Genomic DNA, 20595 nt, shown 5'->3' with positions numbered 1-20595 from the left:
TAACTCGTTGAGGACTTGGTGAAAGGATTCTATTATTATGAGAAGAAAGGCAAGCTTGGATATTGCTTTATTTCCCCGGGTATCATTACGAAAAGTGAAACTTTAGCAGGAAATTACGAAGCCAGTATCACAGTAGGAAGAGTTATCTTCTTGGCATTTCTACCTTAAAACGTTTTCAATACTGTGCTAATGTGATGCGTCCTCCATAAAGTAATTGGCTTTCTTTTTGAATTGAGTTTCTGTCGATTAATAACATAGGCGTTAATTGTTCTCACTTGATGTTAGTATTTGAAAGAGAGATACAAAAGTGAGCAGAAAGTAATCGGAATTTTCACAGGTCTTGACTCATATTATTTCTCCTATCTTAATTAATTTCTAAGGGACGGGCTAAATGACAAATTAGCCATTTTGTTGATGTAGTAGCTCAAGGATGAAGACAGGGATAGACACTCGGCTACGAAAATTCAGAGAAAAGTTCATAAACACTTCTTTCATAAATAATTCTGTATAAAATCAAAAGAGCATACATAGTCGTTGAAAAAATCAGGAATGTGTAATGCGGTTCGGGAATTCCCGACGAAGACAATGTTCCTTTTAATTGCAAGAACAGTTCGTGTTTGATAAGACCATCGCGCTTGCAGGCCCTGGCAGGTGCCAAAAGTATTAAGTAGGACTGACTGCAGTGATTCTAGGGCCACGCTCAGCGGCAGTGACTGGCCAGAAGCGTCTAATCTTATTGCGAATATTCGGGAAAAAATCAAGAAAAAGGCGACATGTTTTTTGCAAAATCGGGAAAGAGTCGGGGAATAGGATTCTAGAAAACGGGTGGCGATCCTGAATGAAACCTTTTTGAGAGTTAACTAATGGTCACCGTGGTTCTCCAATAATTGTACCTCGTCTTTTAATTGCAATATTATTTCCGCTCTCACTATCGTCTGTTGGTGAGACGTAAATATGTGGTCCTTTGTCACATGTTTTACTCGTTGAATGATCTGTTTGGTGAACTAGAATTTTGTCGGTGAAAAGTGAAGTATGCCTCGTGGGAAGTATGTTCATGTCTAACGGCTCTTTGGATCTCTCACAGGTGGCGGCCTCACATGGAACAGGAAGAGAGCGATGGCGGGAAGGTGGAGCGTGCCGAGAGCAAGAGCGGGGGGAAGGGAGGGGGAGTGCACGGGTCGGCCGCCGCTGCTTCCAACGCCAACGCCGCCGCCGCCGCCGCTGCTGCTGCCGCCGCTCAGCTCCTCGACGCCGCCGGGCTCTTCGGTTAGTGCCCTCTCTCGTGGTGTGGTGTAGCGTGTTCCGATGACGTTTAGTTTCTAAAGCAATCATTGCGGACCAATGAATTGGCGTATTGTAGATATATGAATTCCTCTGTCTGAAAATGCTAAACCTGTTGAGCAATCTTGCGAGGTTGGAATAATCTACACAATTAATGTAATTAGATTTTTATGTGCCTTAACTACCCAGTGATCTATTTCACCCTTACGCTGACTCCAAAATGAGAAGAACTTGTTAATGGGTACTTATGTTTAATGAAAACAGAAATTGTAAAATTTGCCATTATACTGTTTTTATTTTTTGCTAGTCATGTAAATGGAGGAATAATATAATATTACTTTGTGTGGATTAAATGGTTCCTTAAAAATACACACAAGATTTGACTATGGGGATGAATGACTCAGAGTTTTCTGTAACATGTTATATGAGACTCAGCACTTATGCAAAAATTTGAGGGAAGTTCTTTTTCTGAAGAGTTGTCAGTTCTAAGGTAGTTTTGTTTTTGGAGCAGCTACAATAATGGTAGGAAGACAAACTGTGCCATATTTTTGTCAGAAGAATGTTTTGTGATGCAATATAACCTTCTTTGACATGCCAGTCAAAGAAGATCCTTTAGCCTCTTCATTTTATGCACGTGCAGTGATTGCGATAGTGTGATATCAACGGGAACAGTTTGGAGTTAAATGTAAAGTGAAGCATTATTAGGTACATGTATTTTTTTGAAAGTCATTCAATTAAGTTCATTTCAGTGATCCTGAGAAAAGACTTGACATGTCCATTGTTATATTAAAGGGATTTGTCTGGATAAAACATTAGATGCTCTGTAACTTAAGGAAAATATAATTAAATATAATGCAGCCTTAGTGTGAACAATAAAAAAGTATGACAACAAATATAGAGTGGGTATTAAGTTGACAAAAATTTCAGAAATGTGAAAGCTTCTTTTGCTAATGGTTGTGAGATGGAGTGGTTACTTCATTTTTTTGATAAAGACATAAGAAATAGAGTGTCACTTAAGTTCTAATATTAGTGGATGGAAATTATTTGCCTTGATTTAAGTCTTTAGCTGATGTATGATGAATCAAATTTCAGTGAGTTCAAGGGATGATTCAGTAGATTTAAAAATAAAAGTTCTTCTATCGGCTGTCAGTGAGACTGCTCTTGTTAATATGGAGAAAGCAGCTGGAAGAAATTCATAGGATTTGAATAATGCACTTATTATTTGACTGAGAAAATACATTAGATTGCAACTTTGGGGTAGCCCCTGTTCTTGATAGAATTTGCCTATATGTTAATTGTTTACTTCAAAAATCAAACTTGATCAACAATTACAAATCTTAAGTGGGTGTGGGAATCTAAGTTAAATTCCTATTTATTCCTATGGTTTTGTCATTGTTTCACCTGCATGGTGAAATGCCTTGTATTTTAACTATGTCAAATTAGCAGTGCATACTAATTGCGAGTGCATTGAGAGAGATGCTTGCACTCTCTGGTTTAGAGACCACTGAAAAGGCAATCATGGAGAATTTTCCCTTTCCATGTGCAGCCTACTGGCCACGGAGTGAAGCCTCCTCGACAGCACCTGGAGCCTCTTGTGAGTTGTGTTCAGAGTGAATGAGGTGGCCCAGTTGAAAGTCTCTTCCTTGCTCCCTAAGAACTAATAAAAGAATGGCACTTATGGCATTTTGAGTGGGAAGTTCAGTATCTTTAAGCATGCTTTTCCTTAGCCATGTGCCTTATTTAGATTGCATTATTAATCCATACTGCTTTGGCATATAAATGTGAGCCATCAAGGATAAAATTTGTGCATTAAGTTTTTTCTTGACTTGGTAAAACTTTTATCTATGACACTTATTTTTATATTCCTGCTATCACACTTATTATCTCAGTGAGATATGAGTCAGCTATTAATTTTACCTACCTGACTATGCTGTTCATACAAGTATTACAGAATTAATGGGACATGGAAGTCCAAGATTAGAACATTGGATTACTGACTGGAGGGCCCAGGTTTGAATCCTGGGCACCCTTAACTTCACCCAAGCTGTGTGATTTTTGGGGTATTAGAAATTCCTGGGAAACTATGGCTGGCACAGGGAAAGGATCTGGTCAATGTCACATGCCATTGGGCTTAGGGTTATTGAATGAACTCAAACCAGAAGAAGACAAACCAGCCTTCAAGTTGATAACTGTACTTATGGCTTTTTTTAACTATGGAATTCCTTCTCTAATTTTACATTTTCATTTATTGGTTGATTTCAATATGAGTAGAGACCCACTTGGAAAAATTATTCTATTGACAGTTATTTAAATCACTGTTTCACTTGTTGTGATGGTTTGCTATCAGTTAAAATAAAAAAAAACCATAAACACAGTAATCCACCCGAAGGTCAGTTAGGTAGGTGACGGTAGAGTTCATCCAGTACTAACCGCAACGGCATATGAAATTTACACATCAGGGTAGGGGGGCCAGTTCTTTTCCCAGTGCCGGTTATGGTTTCCCAGGAAGATCTGGTATCCAAAAAATCACAAAGCTTGGGTGAAGCCGCAGGTGCCCAGAGACTTTCCCGGGAACCTGGGACCCTCCGGTCAGTAGTCATATGCTCTACCCCCTAGACCACTGCGACCCACATCAGTTAAAATAATGAATGGAATTTTAATTATTGCAGTTGATGGCATATAAGATTCATCTTTATTTCATGAAGACATATTCAGGAAAAAAGGTTTTGCAGTCCAGTACTTCACCTTTTGTATTCAGTAGATGATTATTGGAGTGGATTGACTGCACAATTTCAAAACAATTTTCAGTGGAAGGAAAATGGTAATAGCCGAGTGCCTTTGTTTATGCAAATCCCAACCATGTGTCCTGGTTGCAACTGCAAAGTAGAGTAGCGGCCTTTGGGGACAGAACATTAGCCCTGTGTAAGGCTTCATCTTGGCGTATAATACCTGGGAGTGATCTTGGAGCCACTATTTTGAAAAAGATTTTGCTTTATATACTGTGAAATATGGTGTCATCTCTTGATTGTGGGGTTGCTTCTATCTTATCAGGAAGCACATGTTTGTTTCATTGTTAGACATAGATGTGGCTACATATTTCATTTAAAAATCATTAGTTAACTCAACTCCAACCGTTTTGAATAAATGTCTGGATTCAGGTATGTTCCCATCTTATTTTTTTGTTTAAGTGATAGCACCTCAAAAAGCATTGGAATACCATTTTAAATCCTTTTCAAGTCTTATGATTATGTCAATGCAAATCTTCACCATTTTGAGTAAGATCAGAATTATTGACTCAATAATTTGTAATGATGTCACATTTTTTACAAACTTGTAATTAGGAATATGGTAGTCATGTGGTTAGAGTGCTGACCAGAGGGCCGGCATATGATTCTGGGGGACACATCTGGGCACCCTCAGCTTTTCCCAAGCTGTGTGCTTTTTGTGGACTTGGTCTTTCTGGGAAGCCCATCTAACCTGATATCTGAATGTAATACACTGTTGGGCTTAGTACTCTATCCTCGCCTGTCAAACCAACCTCCGAGTTGATCATTGTGAAGGTGTGGGAATCAGTAATTAGCCATTGTATAATCATCTGCTTATTTCAGCTTTCCTATTAATTCTTGTAATATATATCCGTTTTGCATGTGATCATTTATAAATGTCTGTATGGGTACTCTCGAAGGAAAAAAAATATAAAAGTACCAAAGTACACATTGCATTAAATGTCATCATAAATTATCCTCACTCCTATGAAAAAATACCAGATACATCGGAATAAGATTACAGTTTGGCTAAAATAGAAGTATTTTTCTTTTTATAAGAAGTATTATATATTAAAGGTGTAAATATTGGTGCTTAAAAACTGACATAGCCTTTTCTCCCATAATAGTAAATAATAATGAGCTAACTTCTTCGAGTATTATTTGACTTTTTATGAGTATCCTCTTTTGGTGACAAAGTGACATATAAATAAACCTAAACATAACGCATTTTAAAATGCTGTTGTAGTTTAATAGAAAAATTTATTTGTTCAAGCATTTATTATGTATCAATGTATCAGTACTGTTAGGGTGTTGAGAATTGTATCGTACTTGCTGCAATTTTCTTATATGGTATTTATTTCTTTGAGACCAAACATTATATGCCTTTGTTACCCCAGACTACACTTGTCCTAAGTATATATTGCAGTGCAATAGAATTAATTGCATTATGGTGGTCTAATGCCCCCATCTTTTCCCACAGCCTCGCACCCTTTGTTCGGGGGCACAGGAGGGGGCGCAGCAGCTCCCTCATCATTTGCCAATCACCACCTAGCACACCTGCCCCCGGGAGCATATGCAATGATGGGTCGCCACCCTCCAGCTCCAACATATGGCGTTCCACCCCCTCCAACTGCTCCTGCTTATGGATCCCTGGGAACCCTCGGTGTGGCTGCGGGGCAAGCAGCATCCTTGGGCATCAATCCAGCCAGTGAGTGCCTCAAAGTCATTACTCAAGTTTGCTAAAATGACTCGCTTGTGGTAAATATTTCATAATTAGAGCAGAAACATTGCACACTGTCAGTAGTTGTGAACTGTGATAATAATTTCTGTGCACTTAAATGCTCTCGGAGATTTAAATGAAACATCTGTGCTTATGAGCCACCTGCATCAGTCATGCAGTCATAATAATGCAGTCATTATTAATTCACCTTATTTACTTCTCTACCCTACTAAAATATGCACATTGAGTAAATTTCTTAGATTGATTGATTGATTCCACTGTTAGGTGTGGTTGGAAAATGGTATATGTACCAATTTTACATTTACAATTTGAATTCTATGTAATGTCTGAAATGCTATCAGAATATTTATTTTATTGGTCCCTTGGCAAGCTTGCTGCATGCCAGTACATATCCATTATTAGTCTCTTTAGTCTTAGAAGGATTTAAAGGCAATGAGACTTTGACGGAGAAATTGTTGAAGGTCTTCAGTCAACGTATGCTGTTCAGTTATCTTCCCTGCAATTTTTAAAATGGCCTTGAATCTCTCAGGTGCTGCGTGGTGGACGATGGCATCTCACCTAGCAGCTCAAGACTACCTTGCCCGCCTTCAGGCCTCAGGTGGACTGCCTTTTGGTGGTCTTCCAGGTGATAGTCCTGTCCCTGCATTTGACCTTCTCTCACCCCATACAAGTCAACCTCAGTCTCAACGTAAGTCTTACACCAAGGCTCTGTTACCTCTTATTTACTCGGAGTGTTTTACAATGCATGTTGTTTAGTATCAGTGTTATTTATATTAAACCAAAATACTGTTCTCAGAATATTGACTGAATCGCATCAAGAAAATACATAATCATGCAGCAAATAAAAATACAATGTACAATTCAATCATAGCAATTTGTCGTTAATTTTATGTTAAGTGTGGGAATGGGTTGGCAGAATTATGACATCCAGCATCTTATGTTTGATTCTAGTGCCACATAATTAATTAAATTCCTTCTTGTTATGTATCTAAGGAAATTATTCCACGTATCAGAGAAGTGTTTAACATTTCATTCTCTTTGAATACATTTCAAAAGGCTTAATCTAAACAGAAACTCTCGAGTCAAGTAGCTTCATACCATTAACGTGAAAGTTTCTAGAAGGTATGAATTGTAGTTTTTTCTAGCCATAGTTTTGGAATATCCATGAATTCTTATGAGATAAAACAGAAAATGGGGTTATTTTTATTTAGCAGCTATATTTTGATTCAATTCTGTGAATGTTATCTCATGCCAATTGGCAATTTATTCTCTGATATAAGATCAGCTGTTTTTTTTCTTTATATGCCCAAAGTTTTCTATTAACTTCTTACTTTATTTGAAGGCGAAAATCCATACGAATTATCTTGTGGTAAGCTAATAATAGCTATTTTTACTCTAATTTTGAACTCAGATTGTTTGAATCCTTGCCTTCTTTAATGTATATTCAAATGTTAGGGGCATTAGTACATTTTTACATTAGTACATACATGTTTACCTCTCCCATAGGTTCATTTTTTGACGCTTAAAAAATATATTAATTGTGCCTCTTCATGTAAGATCATAATGTCCACATTGATGAAGAAAGATGTTATTAAAGGCAAAGTACACAGAGTTTGGTTTCAATCCCAGCAGAGTATGATTATAATGGGATTTTTATGCCCTGGGCACTTCAGCATAAAGAGTTGGCAAAATGAATGCATAAGGATGAAGAGCAATAAAATGGCATGAACAATCATTGTGGAAATGAAGTTTATTTTGGAATTTCATCGTAAAATCAGGATGTAATAATGATGATTGCATATCTCTAGCGGCAAGCGTCACAAACTGAAATGCATAAGATATCTTGTTTTAAAACTCAATTGTTTCTAGGAGTTATACAATTGAATGACAAAGATAAATGCCAAAGTGAAATTAGTTTTTTTTAAACTCACCATGAATGAAAAATTTCATTTGATGTGGAAGTTCAGCTCATTAATAGTGAAACATGTGAAAAGAAGAGTCTCATTGCTGTTATGCATTGTAGAAGAGAAAAGCATGGGAAAAATTAGCATGCATGAGCTTCATTTTTCTGTAGTTCACCTTAATGCGTGTGATATCGTGAAGGGTAGCTTAAGCAATATTTTGCCTTTGTCACTTTAGTAAAATATTTCTGTTCACATGTGTGCATTTTTGCTTAAATTAACTTTTGGATCAAATTTGTGTTTCAGATAATAATTTTTATCACCACTATTAATCAAATCAGATAACAATAGTTATTTACCATATGTGAACTGCCAATAAAATCATATAAAAAAGCTTTCAATATATAAATCATTCATTTACTCTTCATTTCAAGTGTAGTTGGCTAACCTTATTAAAATATGTGTAGTTAACAGTATTTGGTAAACAAGTTTTATATTTGCTGTTATTCATAGATAGAATTTGCATGGTTGAGTATTTGAATGGGTAAACGTTGTGCTAGTTAATTAGCTCCAGAGCATACAAGGCAACTATGGACATATCATGGGCAATTTATTTAATTGGTGTTTTCACGGGATGTGTTTACAAAAGAAATTAAACTTTTTTAAACATTTAGTTTTTAATGGCGAGTCTAATAGAAATTTTTGTCTTAGAATTTCTCAATGAAATGTTCATCTTATGGGGTCCTTAAAAAAATAATGTGAGGAGTTAAATTTGTTATTTCAAAATCAAGTTTATATCAGAATTGGTATAATAGTATTTAATCCTGATCCTCTCTCTATCGCCCAAATAAGGAAACTAATGAAATTTTGAGATTTATATCATGAAATCAACCATTTTATTAGTTGATTGCTTCTTAATCCAACCGAGTTAATCAATTTGAATGAAAATATAATGTAAGCTTTAGGATAAATGGACTTTGTAATGATGTAATTGTAAAAATAATGGGACTTGGGCAAAGAAAATAGAAAAGAAATTAATCTGTCAATAATAAGTTAACCAACTCATTAAAATTTATCTACATAATTGCTTGGATGAAGAATTTTGTGTGATTGAGAGTAATAATTTATTACTTTTCACAATTTAATTTATTTTTATGTTCAGGAAAAAATACCCGTTTGTTGTAATGTTTCTTGTTTTCAAATAAATGTGGAAGAGAGAGTCATTTAGGATGTAATGTAGATCATGACATGCCCATAGTGATTTGGTGTGCTTGAGGAGACTTTTTGTTTGAGTGGTGGAGGGAGTCTGTTATGAGTGGAAAATGGGGGTAGAACAAAATTCGGAATGGGGGGTAGGTGCAGCAGCACTCCCTCTCCTCCCTCCATACTTTCCAGTACCCTCCAAGTCATCGTCCAGTGGGTCAAAGTCATCCAAGTCATCGTCCAGCAGGCCACCTTCCAGGGCAGGAGGGAGGACCGCACCAACACCGCCAACATCTCTCGCCAGCTCTACAGCTCCTGCCGCCCCTCCACCACCTCCACCACCTCCACCCCCAAGACTTCCACCCCCAGCTCATCCAATGCCTCTCACATCTACTGCCAGCATTGCATCCTCCACGGCGACTACGACTGGCGTAGTCAGGTGTGTGCTCAGCACCCTTGAAATATTCATTTCCCACTCACTCACTGCCACGGAACCCTCTTCATCTATCTAAAATGCTAAACGTACGAGTACAATTAACCACTAAAATGCATTTTAGATGAAAGCAAGGAATCATTATTTATTGATGGGGTATTAAGAAACAGGTTCATGTTTTCTCTGCGCATTTGGAAATTAAAAATTCAGTTTTCATAATTTTTAAGAAAAATATTGTCTGGGAAATTTGGGTTTTTGAAACACGTGCGTCGTTACCTTTGCAATTGTTATTCTTTGTAAAGTCTCAAGTCTGCCAAAAAATGGTGTCACCGAGAGGTTTTTTTTATTGCCAAAAATGTTAACCTTTCTCATTTTGAAATTTGCATTATCGGTAATTAGTGTTAAGAGTTAAGTATACAATTATGCATCCCTTGGGATATAATGGAAAACTTGCATCATTATTGCTTTTCATTGTTGGTGCTGTCGTGAAACCTTGACTATACTTTTCAGTGTTTGTATGTTTTGTAAATTAAGGAGACTTCTGAAGTGGAATCCTGTTTTTCACATTCTCCCATTTAATGTTTACCTGCATTTATAGATAGTGGTTTTTTGGAACCAAATATTGCTCGATATATATGTATAATGTATTTAACCAATTTTAGTATTCTACAATTTTGTAAATCTGCATTTAAGGGGTGGAAATATGGTCCCTGGATAATTAAACAAAAAAGTGATGTTATATTTTCAGTTCTTATCAAAAAGCACTTTTATTTCCTCCATTGGGAATTCCCAGGGCATTGATTTAGCATTTGGAAACTTAAGGAACGAAATGATATGAAACCAGCCCATAATGGTAATTCAAATGAATCGTGCACTTGTTGAATTAATTATTTTAAGGTTAAGAGGGTCATCCATAAAATTTCTCAAGATTTAGAGGTAGTCCATACTATCCTATTGCATCAATCTTAACTGTTAGCTACAATCTGCATTACCACACAGAAGTATAAGCATCCCTTTGTGAACAATTTTTTTGATGAGAACCTTGGATTTATGTTGTAAATTTTGCATATTTCCAGTCAAACTCTTCATTATAAACCCATTTCATTTACATTATGAATCAGAGATAACCGTAGGTCATATTCAGTCATAAGAGCTTGCTAATTTTTTCATTAATGGTTCAGCGGTGGTTGTATAAGTGCACTCACTGCTCCTTCATCGTAAATATTATGCTTCCTTCTAAACCACCAAAGCCACCCACTGCTTGCTGTGAATTTCTCTGCGCACAAGTATTTGGGCAGGTTTTATGCTGTATCTTGTATATTATGATTGTTTATGCCCATATGCCACTTGTGAATGGACCCTTGCTATCTCTCATCTCCCTGAAACATAATATCTGAGCCTGCCTTTGTATTTTGAGGAACTTTAATTCAAACTGAAGGGCAAATAGTCTTCATCTCAAAACTGTTAACTAATGTTAGTCTTCTTTTTTATATCACTTTAGTGTGTCAAGCAATACTAAACCTTTAGTAGAAACCTTCAAATCAATATCTCCAGAAACTTATTTTTAATAGATGCTCAAAATTTGCATTTTTTTGTACAGCCAAGCTTAATTGGTGCTTTAATCAGAGGTGACTTTAGTTTTTCTGCCAAAAGTACTTAGTAATATGAGACATCAAATCAAATGTAAAAATTTAGCTATTTAAAATACATCTGTGAAACATGAAGTATTTAGATAAACCTATGATTTATGTTTCATGTGGTGATAGCTTATTCATAATTTCAAACGTACAGCTGTAATAATAATTGAATTATATTCATTATTTTCAAAATATTCATAGAAATTTGCTTGTGAGACTAATATTTCAGCAGAGTATAGCACTGCTGCCTCTCGTGACCACTTTATAAGCTACCTGCTGTACATGGCCAAACTGTGTTCCGAATCATCCGGAAGTCCAGTTTAGCAAGGGTTCACTGTATTAATGCTATTGTTAAAGAATTTGTGCAAATCTCAAATACTACATCTTCAAAAATACAGAACAATGATTTTTGTCATTATATCACTTGTAAGCATAAGTTAGGTTCCATATGCTCTTCAAATAGTAACTCATCGTCCACTAGTGTCATGATTTTATTGAATCACATCAAAAATGATTTATTTGAATGAATAATAAGGGTAGAATGTTCCACATTTAGTGATGAAAACCTTTGGCTGCTATTAAGCAAATACTTTTTTATGCAATAGGAGAGATATTATGATGCTAAAGATACTCACTGTAGTTCAAAAAGTGTTGAGTACATCCTATACGACCAGCTGTTTGAATTTTGACATAACTGACAGCGTATAATTTTATTTAAATTGTAAAACTTAGCATGCAGCATTTGACGCTGCATCATAGGAAGTGCTGTTGTAATTTACAGAAAGAGGAACACTCTGTTACATGATGTAGGTTAACATTTACGGTGATTATTGCGTTAAGTTTTAGAGATCGTCTATATGATCAGTCTAACATTGGCTTAGCTATCTCAGCTTTAATCTGTGCTGTATTTGTCCTCATATAAACCAATGTATTTTGTCGTTACATCCAAGCATCAGCAAAAATTCTTTTGCATCTTCGAGCTATTAAATGTGTCAAAAAGGAAAGCGAAGTATATTATTTTTCATTGCAATGAAAAAGTTCTTGTGAATTTTCATCAGATTTAGGTTTTTTGTTAATATTACTCCAGTGATCTATTTAAAAACGCATGTAGCAAATTGGTATTATTTAAAGCTATGTTAGATTTCAACTGTTTCTATTCCAATGTCACTAATATTAATAATTAGTTACAATACTATGTTAATACATTACCACACCACCTTTCATACCTTATTTGAGAGCAATGGCAAGAGTTATGTCTATCTGCAACTCAACTGAGGAGTAGAAAAACAATTAACGATAGTTAGGGTTAGTAATACGAGAGTTGATTGAAATGTGGAAGTAAAAGTGCTTTTGAAAGATCAGAGTGCCCATGGTGACACTCTTTACGCTCCATATGACCTAAGAGAGCATATTCCTGAAATAGGATACCATTATTTATCCCTCAATCCTCATACAAATGTGGTGTATAAGGTATCACAGGTTGTGCGTGCAAGTATGCAACACTAACATTAAATATTCCAAAATTAGTTCTCCAAAAAAATGTAGAAATTATTATTTTGGGAAATACAATATTCTGCTGCATAAAGATGTGATAATGGAAGCCAAGGGAAATAAGAGGGAAAAAAGGAAAAACAATGAGAATTTTTCCAATGGATCTGTATTGCTGGAGGGGTTTAAGGAGAGCTATTTTCAAAATACACTTTTAAGCAAACCAATCTTGTGAGGAAAAGGATTTAAAGAAGTAAAAAAAGAAAACCAGGAAAACATTAAATGGGACTGCCACTGTATTTTATTACAATTCAACATTAGTGACCAAGTATTCACTATCGAAATCCTAAAAATGTTAAATCCATTCAGTAAATGTCTGTAGTTGTTCATGAGTTGCATTGCTATTTTGCGGTGTAACCTGAAATTCTTTTCAATTAAGAGGTGTTTGTATTATATCATATTTCATTGTTTTAAAATTGAAGAAAGTTGTAGTGTTTGTTCTGTGAAAAGAGATTTTAAAATATGAGCATTTTTATGAGGGTCAAGGAGGTCAGGGTAAACACTGAAAGAAGAGAATGATTGATTTATTTGCATGATCTTGATTCAGAATGCTTTATATATTAACTATTTGATACATATTATCAAGTGAGTAACAAATCAAGAGCCCCTTAACCTATAATCTCTTTAAATTCGTAAGTGCATGCAATAGGAGTCTTTTACGGGATAGTTGCCTTGGACAAAAAAACAATATTTTGACAAGCTAATATTATGAAATTCCTAACGTTTAAGAGCATTTAGGAAATCTTTCATTGGTGATGGTTAAAAAAATGAATGCCAACTTCAAGGTAATTTTGCTCATCTGCTAAAGTTTTAAAAAAAAATATTATCCTGTAGATGATATCTAGTTGGAAAGTGTGCTGTTTGGGATTTGGCATTGATTCAGTATATTAATTACTATGCGAGAAGACTCAGTGGGCATGCAAATGATGTATATCTAAAAGGGGCATCTAGCATTTGAAATGTAATGAGTTAAACATTTTGTCTATTGGAGCATATTTGCCAAGGTTTTACTTAGCTTTTCCCATTCTCTGCAGTGCTCCATGTGAAGGAGGGTGAGTGGTTTCCCTATTGTACTTAAATGTCTCTTTTTCTGCTTGTTTACATAAATTGCTTATGCCGAAAGCTGGTAGATGATGACAGCTTGGCATAGTAATTTATTAAATGTCTATCTGCTTGCTGATTCTATGTGCATCATCTTTTAAATCTTAATACTTTGGGAGGGATCTCATTGCTTCCCAGTGCATTTGTCTTGTTCTACTGTTTGATTCGAATCCCAATTAATATATGTATTTGCTCCATTGTCTTAAAATTATGTATGTGAATCATTGTTGAGACTATTGCTGTTGTTTTATGGCATGAACTCTTCTTGAATCTGTATTTGTTTGTGGAAGCATTTTATGGATTATATTTTTGCTAAAATAGTAACAAATTGTCACCGAGTTGGTCTCATTTTCATCAATGAAAATCTTGACCAAGGAAATCAGTGGCAATCATTAATTTTAATGTTATATCCAGTGTTGAGTAAATACCCTTGTGTGCATGGATTTTATGCTACTTATTTTTTTTCTAAATTGTACAGGCTCTATGCATTGTATTTTTTAATATCTTCTTATTTGGTCAAACTGAAGAGGCAAAAAAATTCCCATGATTTCAAGATTCTTAAAATACAAAACATTACTTACACTAAAACCCAAATTTGAGGCTCTGCTTTTTTTGTACAAACAACACAGAAGAACGTTTGTTGAATACTAAGGAAGCTAAGGTTCATTAGTTCATGAAAGAGGCTACTAATCAGTATTTGTTTAGGCTGCTGTGACCAAGCTTCGATGGTCGATACTAGGATAATCTTTCATTGAAAAAGTTATAGTGGGCATGGAAGTGTTCCCTTTCAGATTCAATGGTGTATAGAAGCACTAAATTGAAGCTGGAGTCAGTGGTATTCCTAAATTAGGCAAATAATTATGTTGATGCCTCAGGTGTAAAATTGCTGCATCCGCTGTTAGAGATATTAAAGGTAAAAAATACTCACCTGGCAGATGTGTATCTGTCTCAGAAATGAAAATTAACTACGGCAGATTGCAAATTTTTGTGCCAAAAGTTCTTTATTGACAGTTTCTTTTTAATTCATGGCTATTCATAAATTTTTCTCTTTGCTTAAACAACTTGGTAATTTTAATATTGAACTTAAATGTGAAAAGAGGAGTATTTCATTAGATTGATATTCTAAATTAAAATAATTTGACTATTGAAGAGGTATATCATATAAACGCATATGCTTTGAACAATACAGATCAAATGATTTAACTCTTGGGATGCAGTGTATTTTTCATTGCTGATTGGCCATCATAGTCTTCGTGGGAAAATCAGTCAAATCTTTCCTGTATTAAATTGCATTAAAGTATTCCTTTAATTCAAAATCAGCCTATAATTGGAAATGCATTCAATAAAAATGTAAGCATACCAAATTAGCTTGAAAATCCAAGTAGCCATTTTATACATGCACACATGATCAGCCTTCCATTCATGCATGAGTTGCAACCGTTGTGTAATTTGCTGCTCCATGCCATAGCGTTTATTTTGTTTTTGGTTGCTTGGTTTTCAATGCTGTCATCCTGCAACATTGTCCTATGGTGAATTGGCTGCCTCAACAATCACCTCAATACAGCGACCCATCCAGCATTCTCGGGGGAGTCCGTCTGCCTCCCGACACAGAGATCATCAAATATACATCCTCTATAGTGGGTCCTAAGGTGCCTGGTACTACTAACAGGGGGCGCAAGAAGACCATCTCCCTGGACCCACCCTCGGTGACCGTGGTGCCCACTTCAGGGGGGGGAGTGGCCCTGCTACCTCCACCACCACACCACCTGCCGGCGCACCTCCCCCCATCCTCCCACTTTCCAGCCCACCACCCCATCCCTGGCCACCTCCCCCAAGGTCGACCCCCCCTCCTGCCACCCCCTCCATCGTCTTCTCCAGCCGCAGCCCCCAGCGCCGGGCAGTCAGCTGAGAGGAGGAGGAGTTCAGGCTCTAGCAGTGGTGCCGGACGTCACGTGGTGAGTTTTTTTTCTGCAATATGTCCGCTTGTGTATGTATGGAGGAACTCTTTTCACCTTTAATGTGTGTTAAGTGTTAAATGTTGGGAAAGAAAGGGAGAAGTACTCTCAGAAACACTGATAACACTCAGAATAATAGAATATTTTAAGATTTACCAGGTGTATAAGCTTAAATCCGATGTTTACTCACAGATGGTGATAGTAAGCTATTAAGTTACTATGGACATGCCATTCTTTTGTTTTTATGAAATTTTCATCTGTAAACAAAATAATCAGTGTGCATCATCAGCAATTTCATGCAACAACCTAAATTTTGCACATGGTAATGATGTCAAGTTTCTTGCCTAAAAAATAGCATGTGCGGGAAGCTCTGCTTTTCTGCTTTAAATTGAAGAAATCGGCTGCCAAATCGCATCAAATGCTTGTTGAGGGCAATGGCGACAGTGCTTTACCGGAAATAATGTGCAGAGATTGGTTTCATTGGTTTAAAGTTAGCTATTTTGACCTGAGCGATAAGGAGCGTGAAAATTGGCTTAGGAAGGTTGAGTACCATCAATTGCAGGCTCTTTTGGACGAAGATGATACGCAATTGCAAAAAATGCTTGCTGAACAATTTGGCTGTTAATCAACCAGCCATTTCTATAGGCTTACGTCCAATGGGAAAGGTTCAAAAGTTTGGAAAATGGCTGCCACATGAATTGAATGATAGGCAGATGACGTGATGTCAAAACACATGGGAAATCTTGCTTGCCAGACAAAAAAGAAAGTCATTCTTGCATCGGATTGTGACTGGTGATGAAAAGTGGAAAAACTTTAAAAATCCTAAACACAAAAAATTGTGGGTTGATCCCAGTCGACCATTGACATCATCCGCAAGACCAAATGCTTTGGACAGAAGACGATGCAGTACCTTTGGTGGGATCAGCAGTGTGTGGTCTACTATGAGCAGTTGAAACCTGGTGAAATTTTCAATGCCCATCGTTACCACCAACAATTGATTAAATTGCACCGTGCCCTGCGAGAAAAAATACTGGAATACGAGCAAAGACATGAGAAGCTGATTTTCCCTCACAACAGTACACCATGCCGTAGATCAATAATGGCCCATTACTATTTGGAAACACTCAACTGGGAGGTGCTACCCCAGACCTAGCTCCTTTGGACTGCTACCTGTTTTCGTCGATGGGCCACATGCTCGCTGAGCAGCACTTTGATACTTGCGTTGACATCTGAAAATAGCTTGACAAATGGTTTGCATTGCAAAGATAAGGAATCATTTGGGCGTGGTATTCACAAATTGTCCAACGGATAGGAAAAATGTGTAGCTAGCAAGGGACAATATTTTGAATTAATAATTTTTTCACTTTCTATGAAAAAAATTTTTAAAATTTCTATTAGGATTCTCTTTGTGAAGGATTAATGTTACTTAAATCACTTGAAATAATTTTGAAACCTTTCTAACTCTACAGTGTGGTTCAACATCAATGACTAGGACTAATTATTTAATAACATCATTAAATGCTCATCATATGGCCTATTTCACTCTTAATATGTTACATATTAAATAAACATTTAGGGAAAAGTTAGTGTATGGAATTCACAAGATGAACATGGAACCTGAAATGTTTGTTTGAGTAAATTGATTCATAATATTGACAAAAACTGATGGTTCAGATGATCATCATTGTGGTTTGCAGGTTTTAAAATTGTATATTATGAGTCCGTAGTGCCTAATTATGGTTGACAATTCACAGTGTCTCAGGAGACACCCAAATTTGCATATTATTATCTGTGCTGTCAGCAGTCAAAGCTCTAGAATAAAAAAATGTATGTAATAAAATTACCTATAAACATGAATTTTGAATTTGTAAAAGGATATTCCTATGTTTCTGACTGCATATGAATTCATGTTATATGGGCATGATGGTTATTTACGCTTTAGGTTAAAATTACTATTTTTTGAGATTTTTGTTAATTTTCATATAAGCCTATTTTTTGTAAAAAAAAGAAAAGAATGAAATTCATGCAAATATATTATGAATTAGTTAACCTATTCGAGAGGTACAGGCATTTCTATGTACTTGTTTCAATGTTAAAAGTTTATCACTATTATTCTTGAAGTGTCATTGATTGATTTAAATTGTTATTGGTTGATGGATGTACAAATAAGAAAACCAGTATTTATATAAGTTCTCAAATTCTCACCTCTAAAAGAGTAGTGGATATGCTGTCTTTCAATCACATTGAAAATGTACTGACTGTAATGTCAATCCCTGATTGAAATACATTTAATTTTTAATAAAAGTTTGAACGTGTTTTAGGAGAATGTTTTGTTGGACAGGTATTTAATGTGATATTAATCACTATTATAACTTTTTTAGTACTAAGTTAATTCTTATTTCAGGAGACTTTTGGTATGGCTTACTGTCAATCATATGCTTTGCATTCTTGAACACAAGGAACTAGTCAATCTTTCAGTTGAATTGGGAGTGATCAAATACATTTTAATGGAAAACAAAATTGTGTGGACTTAAAGTTATCTAAGTGATATACAATTAACTTGATATCTTTGATAACCAGTTAAATGACTGTGACTGCATGCACCATGCACATGTGGAGGAACGGTCACTCATATGTTTCACTTCCCTCAGGATCCTGAGTTCCCAACCCCTTCGGCTGTGCCACCGATGGACAGAGTAGAAGTGATTAGGTTGCCCCCACATGGGATTGGAGCAGTGGCCGACCCAAGGAGTAGTGATCCAGCCCTGCGAAATCTTCGTGGTCATCCTCCACCCCCATCTGCACACCCCCCAGCTCCAGCCCACAACACAAGCCGGCGACTTGGCTCAACCCTTGACTCCGTCCCTTTCCCCCCATCGGCATCCCCCACCCCACCATCTCCCAGGGCTGCTGATGCTGATGCCCCCCTCAATCTGTCTCTCAAGCCTCAGAGGCCCTCTGCTGTGCCTCCCCCTGCCCATGACCCACCTACTTGCCCCTCTCCACCCCGGGGTCCCCTCCTCCTTGACCTCTCACTCTCAGGCTCACAGTCATCACAAGGAACCCCCCGGCCTCGTCCACCCCCTGTGGGACAGCCCTCTTCAATGCCTGGAGAGCCCCGAATATGTAAGTTTGACTTAGTCATGCATTCCATTAGAATACTTCTGTGTCCCTGGGAATTTGTGCTTTATTTCTTTGCAGTAATATCTTTTTGGCATATTTTAGCCTGATTTGATTGATGCTATAAAGCTGGACTGATGATGATTGCTTCAGTTAAAAGCCAAATAAATGTTCCTGGCAACAAACTCCATGTTTTGGAGTCTCACTGAAATTTAGGAAATTAGAAACTGTCCTGATGAAAGTAACTTAAATTTAATATTTTAGTGGAAACAAATTTACCTCTGGTAAACTTTTTAAATGTTTCTTTTTCACAGAAAGTATTATCCGGGTATGCACTCTCATTTTTCAGATTAGAATTTACAATAAATATATAGATCAGACCTAAAGGATGAAAGTATTTTAATGTTAACACTTAATACAATGAAAATTGAAATGTTACTTTGAAAAATTAGCAGTTACATGTATATCAATGTTAATTCATCATAGAATCCTAGAAAGTAGTCATCACTGGGCCAAAATGCCTTTAATCTACCTTGTTTCCATGTTCTGAAGCGTAATTCATGACTTCAAGTTTAAATCCAATACAGTGTGGCAATTTTCTCTCTTAAGATCCCATGAGGTTATTATTAATTTAACTTTTTATGAAATGCTTAGTTTCTGTTTTTATTTTGGCATTCTCAAAATTTGCATCAAAACAACCATTTTTGATGCCTTTATGAAACTCATATCCTGCTTTAGGTTGAATGCCTGTAGACTCAGAGTTTATCAGGAGAGATACAATGTACATGTACATATTAGCAGAGGGGCAACATCCCTGTTAGCCCCACATGTATGAAGTTCTTCTGCCGCACGTCAGATGTAACTTAACTTGGAAATTTTTTCAGAAAGTACCTTCAACGTAATATTAAAACTCTGTTGCTTACTACTTACTAAAAACAGTGATGTCATCTAAATTTTTAATCAAGGCAATCATTTTCTGTGCCTGAATTGGGAAAAAGTATTCAATAGTAATTATTTTTCCAGCGAATTGGCTTCTGCTTCTATGCCAAAGTTATATCTGTCTACCCCAGTTCATAAGATGCAGGCTGATTTTAGAGCACATTTTGGGGTTAAAAAACTAGAGTATGGAGTTTACTGCTCAAGTGCCTTTGAATAAGTTAATGAAGCAATTATTTAATTATAATTGTAGGGTGTAAGTGATGTAGAAAAGATTAAAATATGTTTTAAAGAATGAGAAGCTATCTAAACAATTTTTCTTTTTACTGTGCGCTGATGCATATATATTGATGGTATGCTGAAATAACTGGATGGATATAATGCACATGGAAACAGGCATATTCTGGTCTTGTGTGAGATATTTCAATGACTTTTCAAAGTGTTTGTTAAATTTATTTCACTAACTGGTGGTAATAAATTCTGTTTGGTGAGTGCTAAAAACATCTTTTGTTTTACAGCTCGTCGGAAACCTGGCCCCAGACCCAGGAGGGTAATCCAAGCACATCCATCAACATCACCATTGGCCCCAGTGCCTCTAACAGCACCCATTGTCACAGCATCCCCTCTAATGACTTCAGCCACTTCGCTTCCCCCTTGCCCTGCAAAGGCAGAGTCTCCTGGACGGTCTGATGATAGTGATATGGGGACCAAGGTATAGTAATAATAATATGTCTTTATTGAGACTGAGACTAGATGGCCCCTTTGACTGGTATGACATTTCGGAACAAAATATTCTCGTAAATACTCATTCATTATTAAAAAGAATTCTCATTTTTATTGCACTTCAGCCAAATATTGGGTTCATTATTTTTTATGTATTCATTAAACCATTATGTAATGGAGTTCCCAGGAAGTTACGTGTAAAAATAAAATATTTGGCAAAAATTTAGCAGAATTGAGTACTAGCTAAATGG

The 20595-nt window shown here is 36.3% G+C and overlaps 1 protein-coding gene across 5 annotated transcripts in view; it reads left to right on the top strand.

Annotated features, from left to right (window-relative positions):
* Positions 1–20595, top strand: part of LOC139687522 (bromodomain adjacent to zinc finger domain protein 2B-like) — a 247317-nt gene that overhangs the window by 179173 nt on the left and 47549 nt on the right. For 3 of the 5 annotated variants that reach the window (XM_071584739.1, XM_071584730.1, XM_071584717.1), the window contains 9 exons: positions 1085–1266; positions 2828–2875; positions 5527–5754; positions 6317–6475; positions 9045–9330; positions 13544–13561; positions 15175–15565; positions 18217–18691; positions 20140–20333. In XM_071584739.1, the coding sequence (XP_071440840.1) occupies positions 1098–1266; positions 2828–2875; positions 5527–5754; positions 6317–6475; positions 9045–9330; positions 13544–13561; positions 15175–15565; positions 18217–18691; positions 20140–20333 (1968 nt within the window). In that variant the 5' untranslated portion in view covers positions 1085–1097. The remainder of the gene's footprint in view (positions 1–1084; positions 1267–2827; positions 2876–5526; positions 5755–6316; positions 6476–9044; positions 9331–13543; positions 13562–15174; positions 15566–18216; positions 18692–20139; positions 20334–20595) is intronic. The other 2 variants (XM_071584747.1, XM_071584725.1) reach the window with 2 other exon arrangements.

This window comes from Hetaerina americana, unplaced genomic scaffold (assembly GCF_022747635.1).
Source record: "Hetaerina americana unplaced genomic scaffold, ioHetAmer1.1.p SCAF_1, whole genome shotgun sequence".
NCBI classification, from domain to species: Eukaryota; Metazoa; Arthropoda; class Insecta; order Odonata; family Calopterygidae; genus Hetaerina; species Hetaerina americana.
Note: the sequence above shows the minus strand (reverse complement) of the source record. Positions and strands in the feature narration are given on the sequence as shown.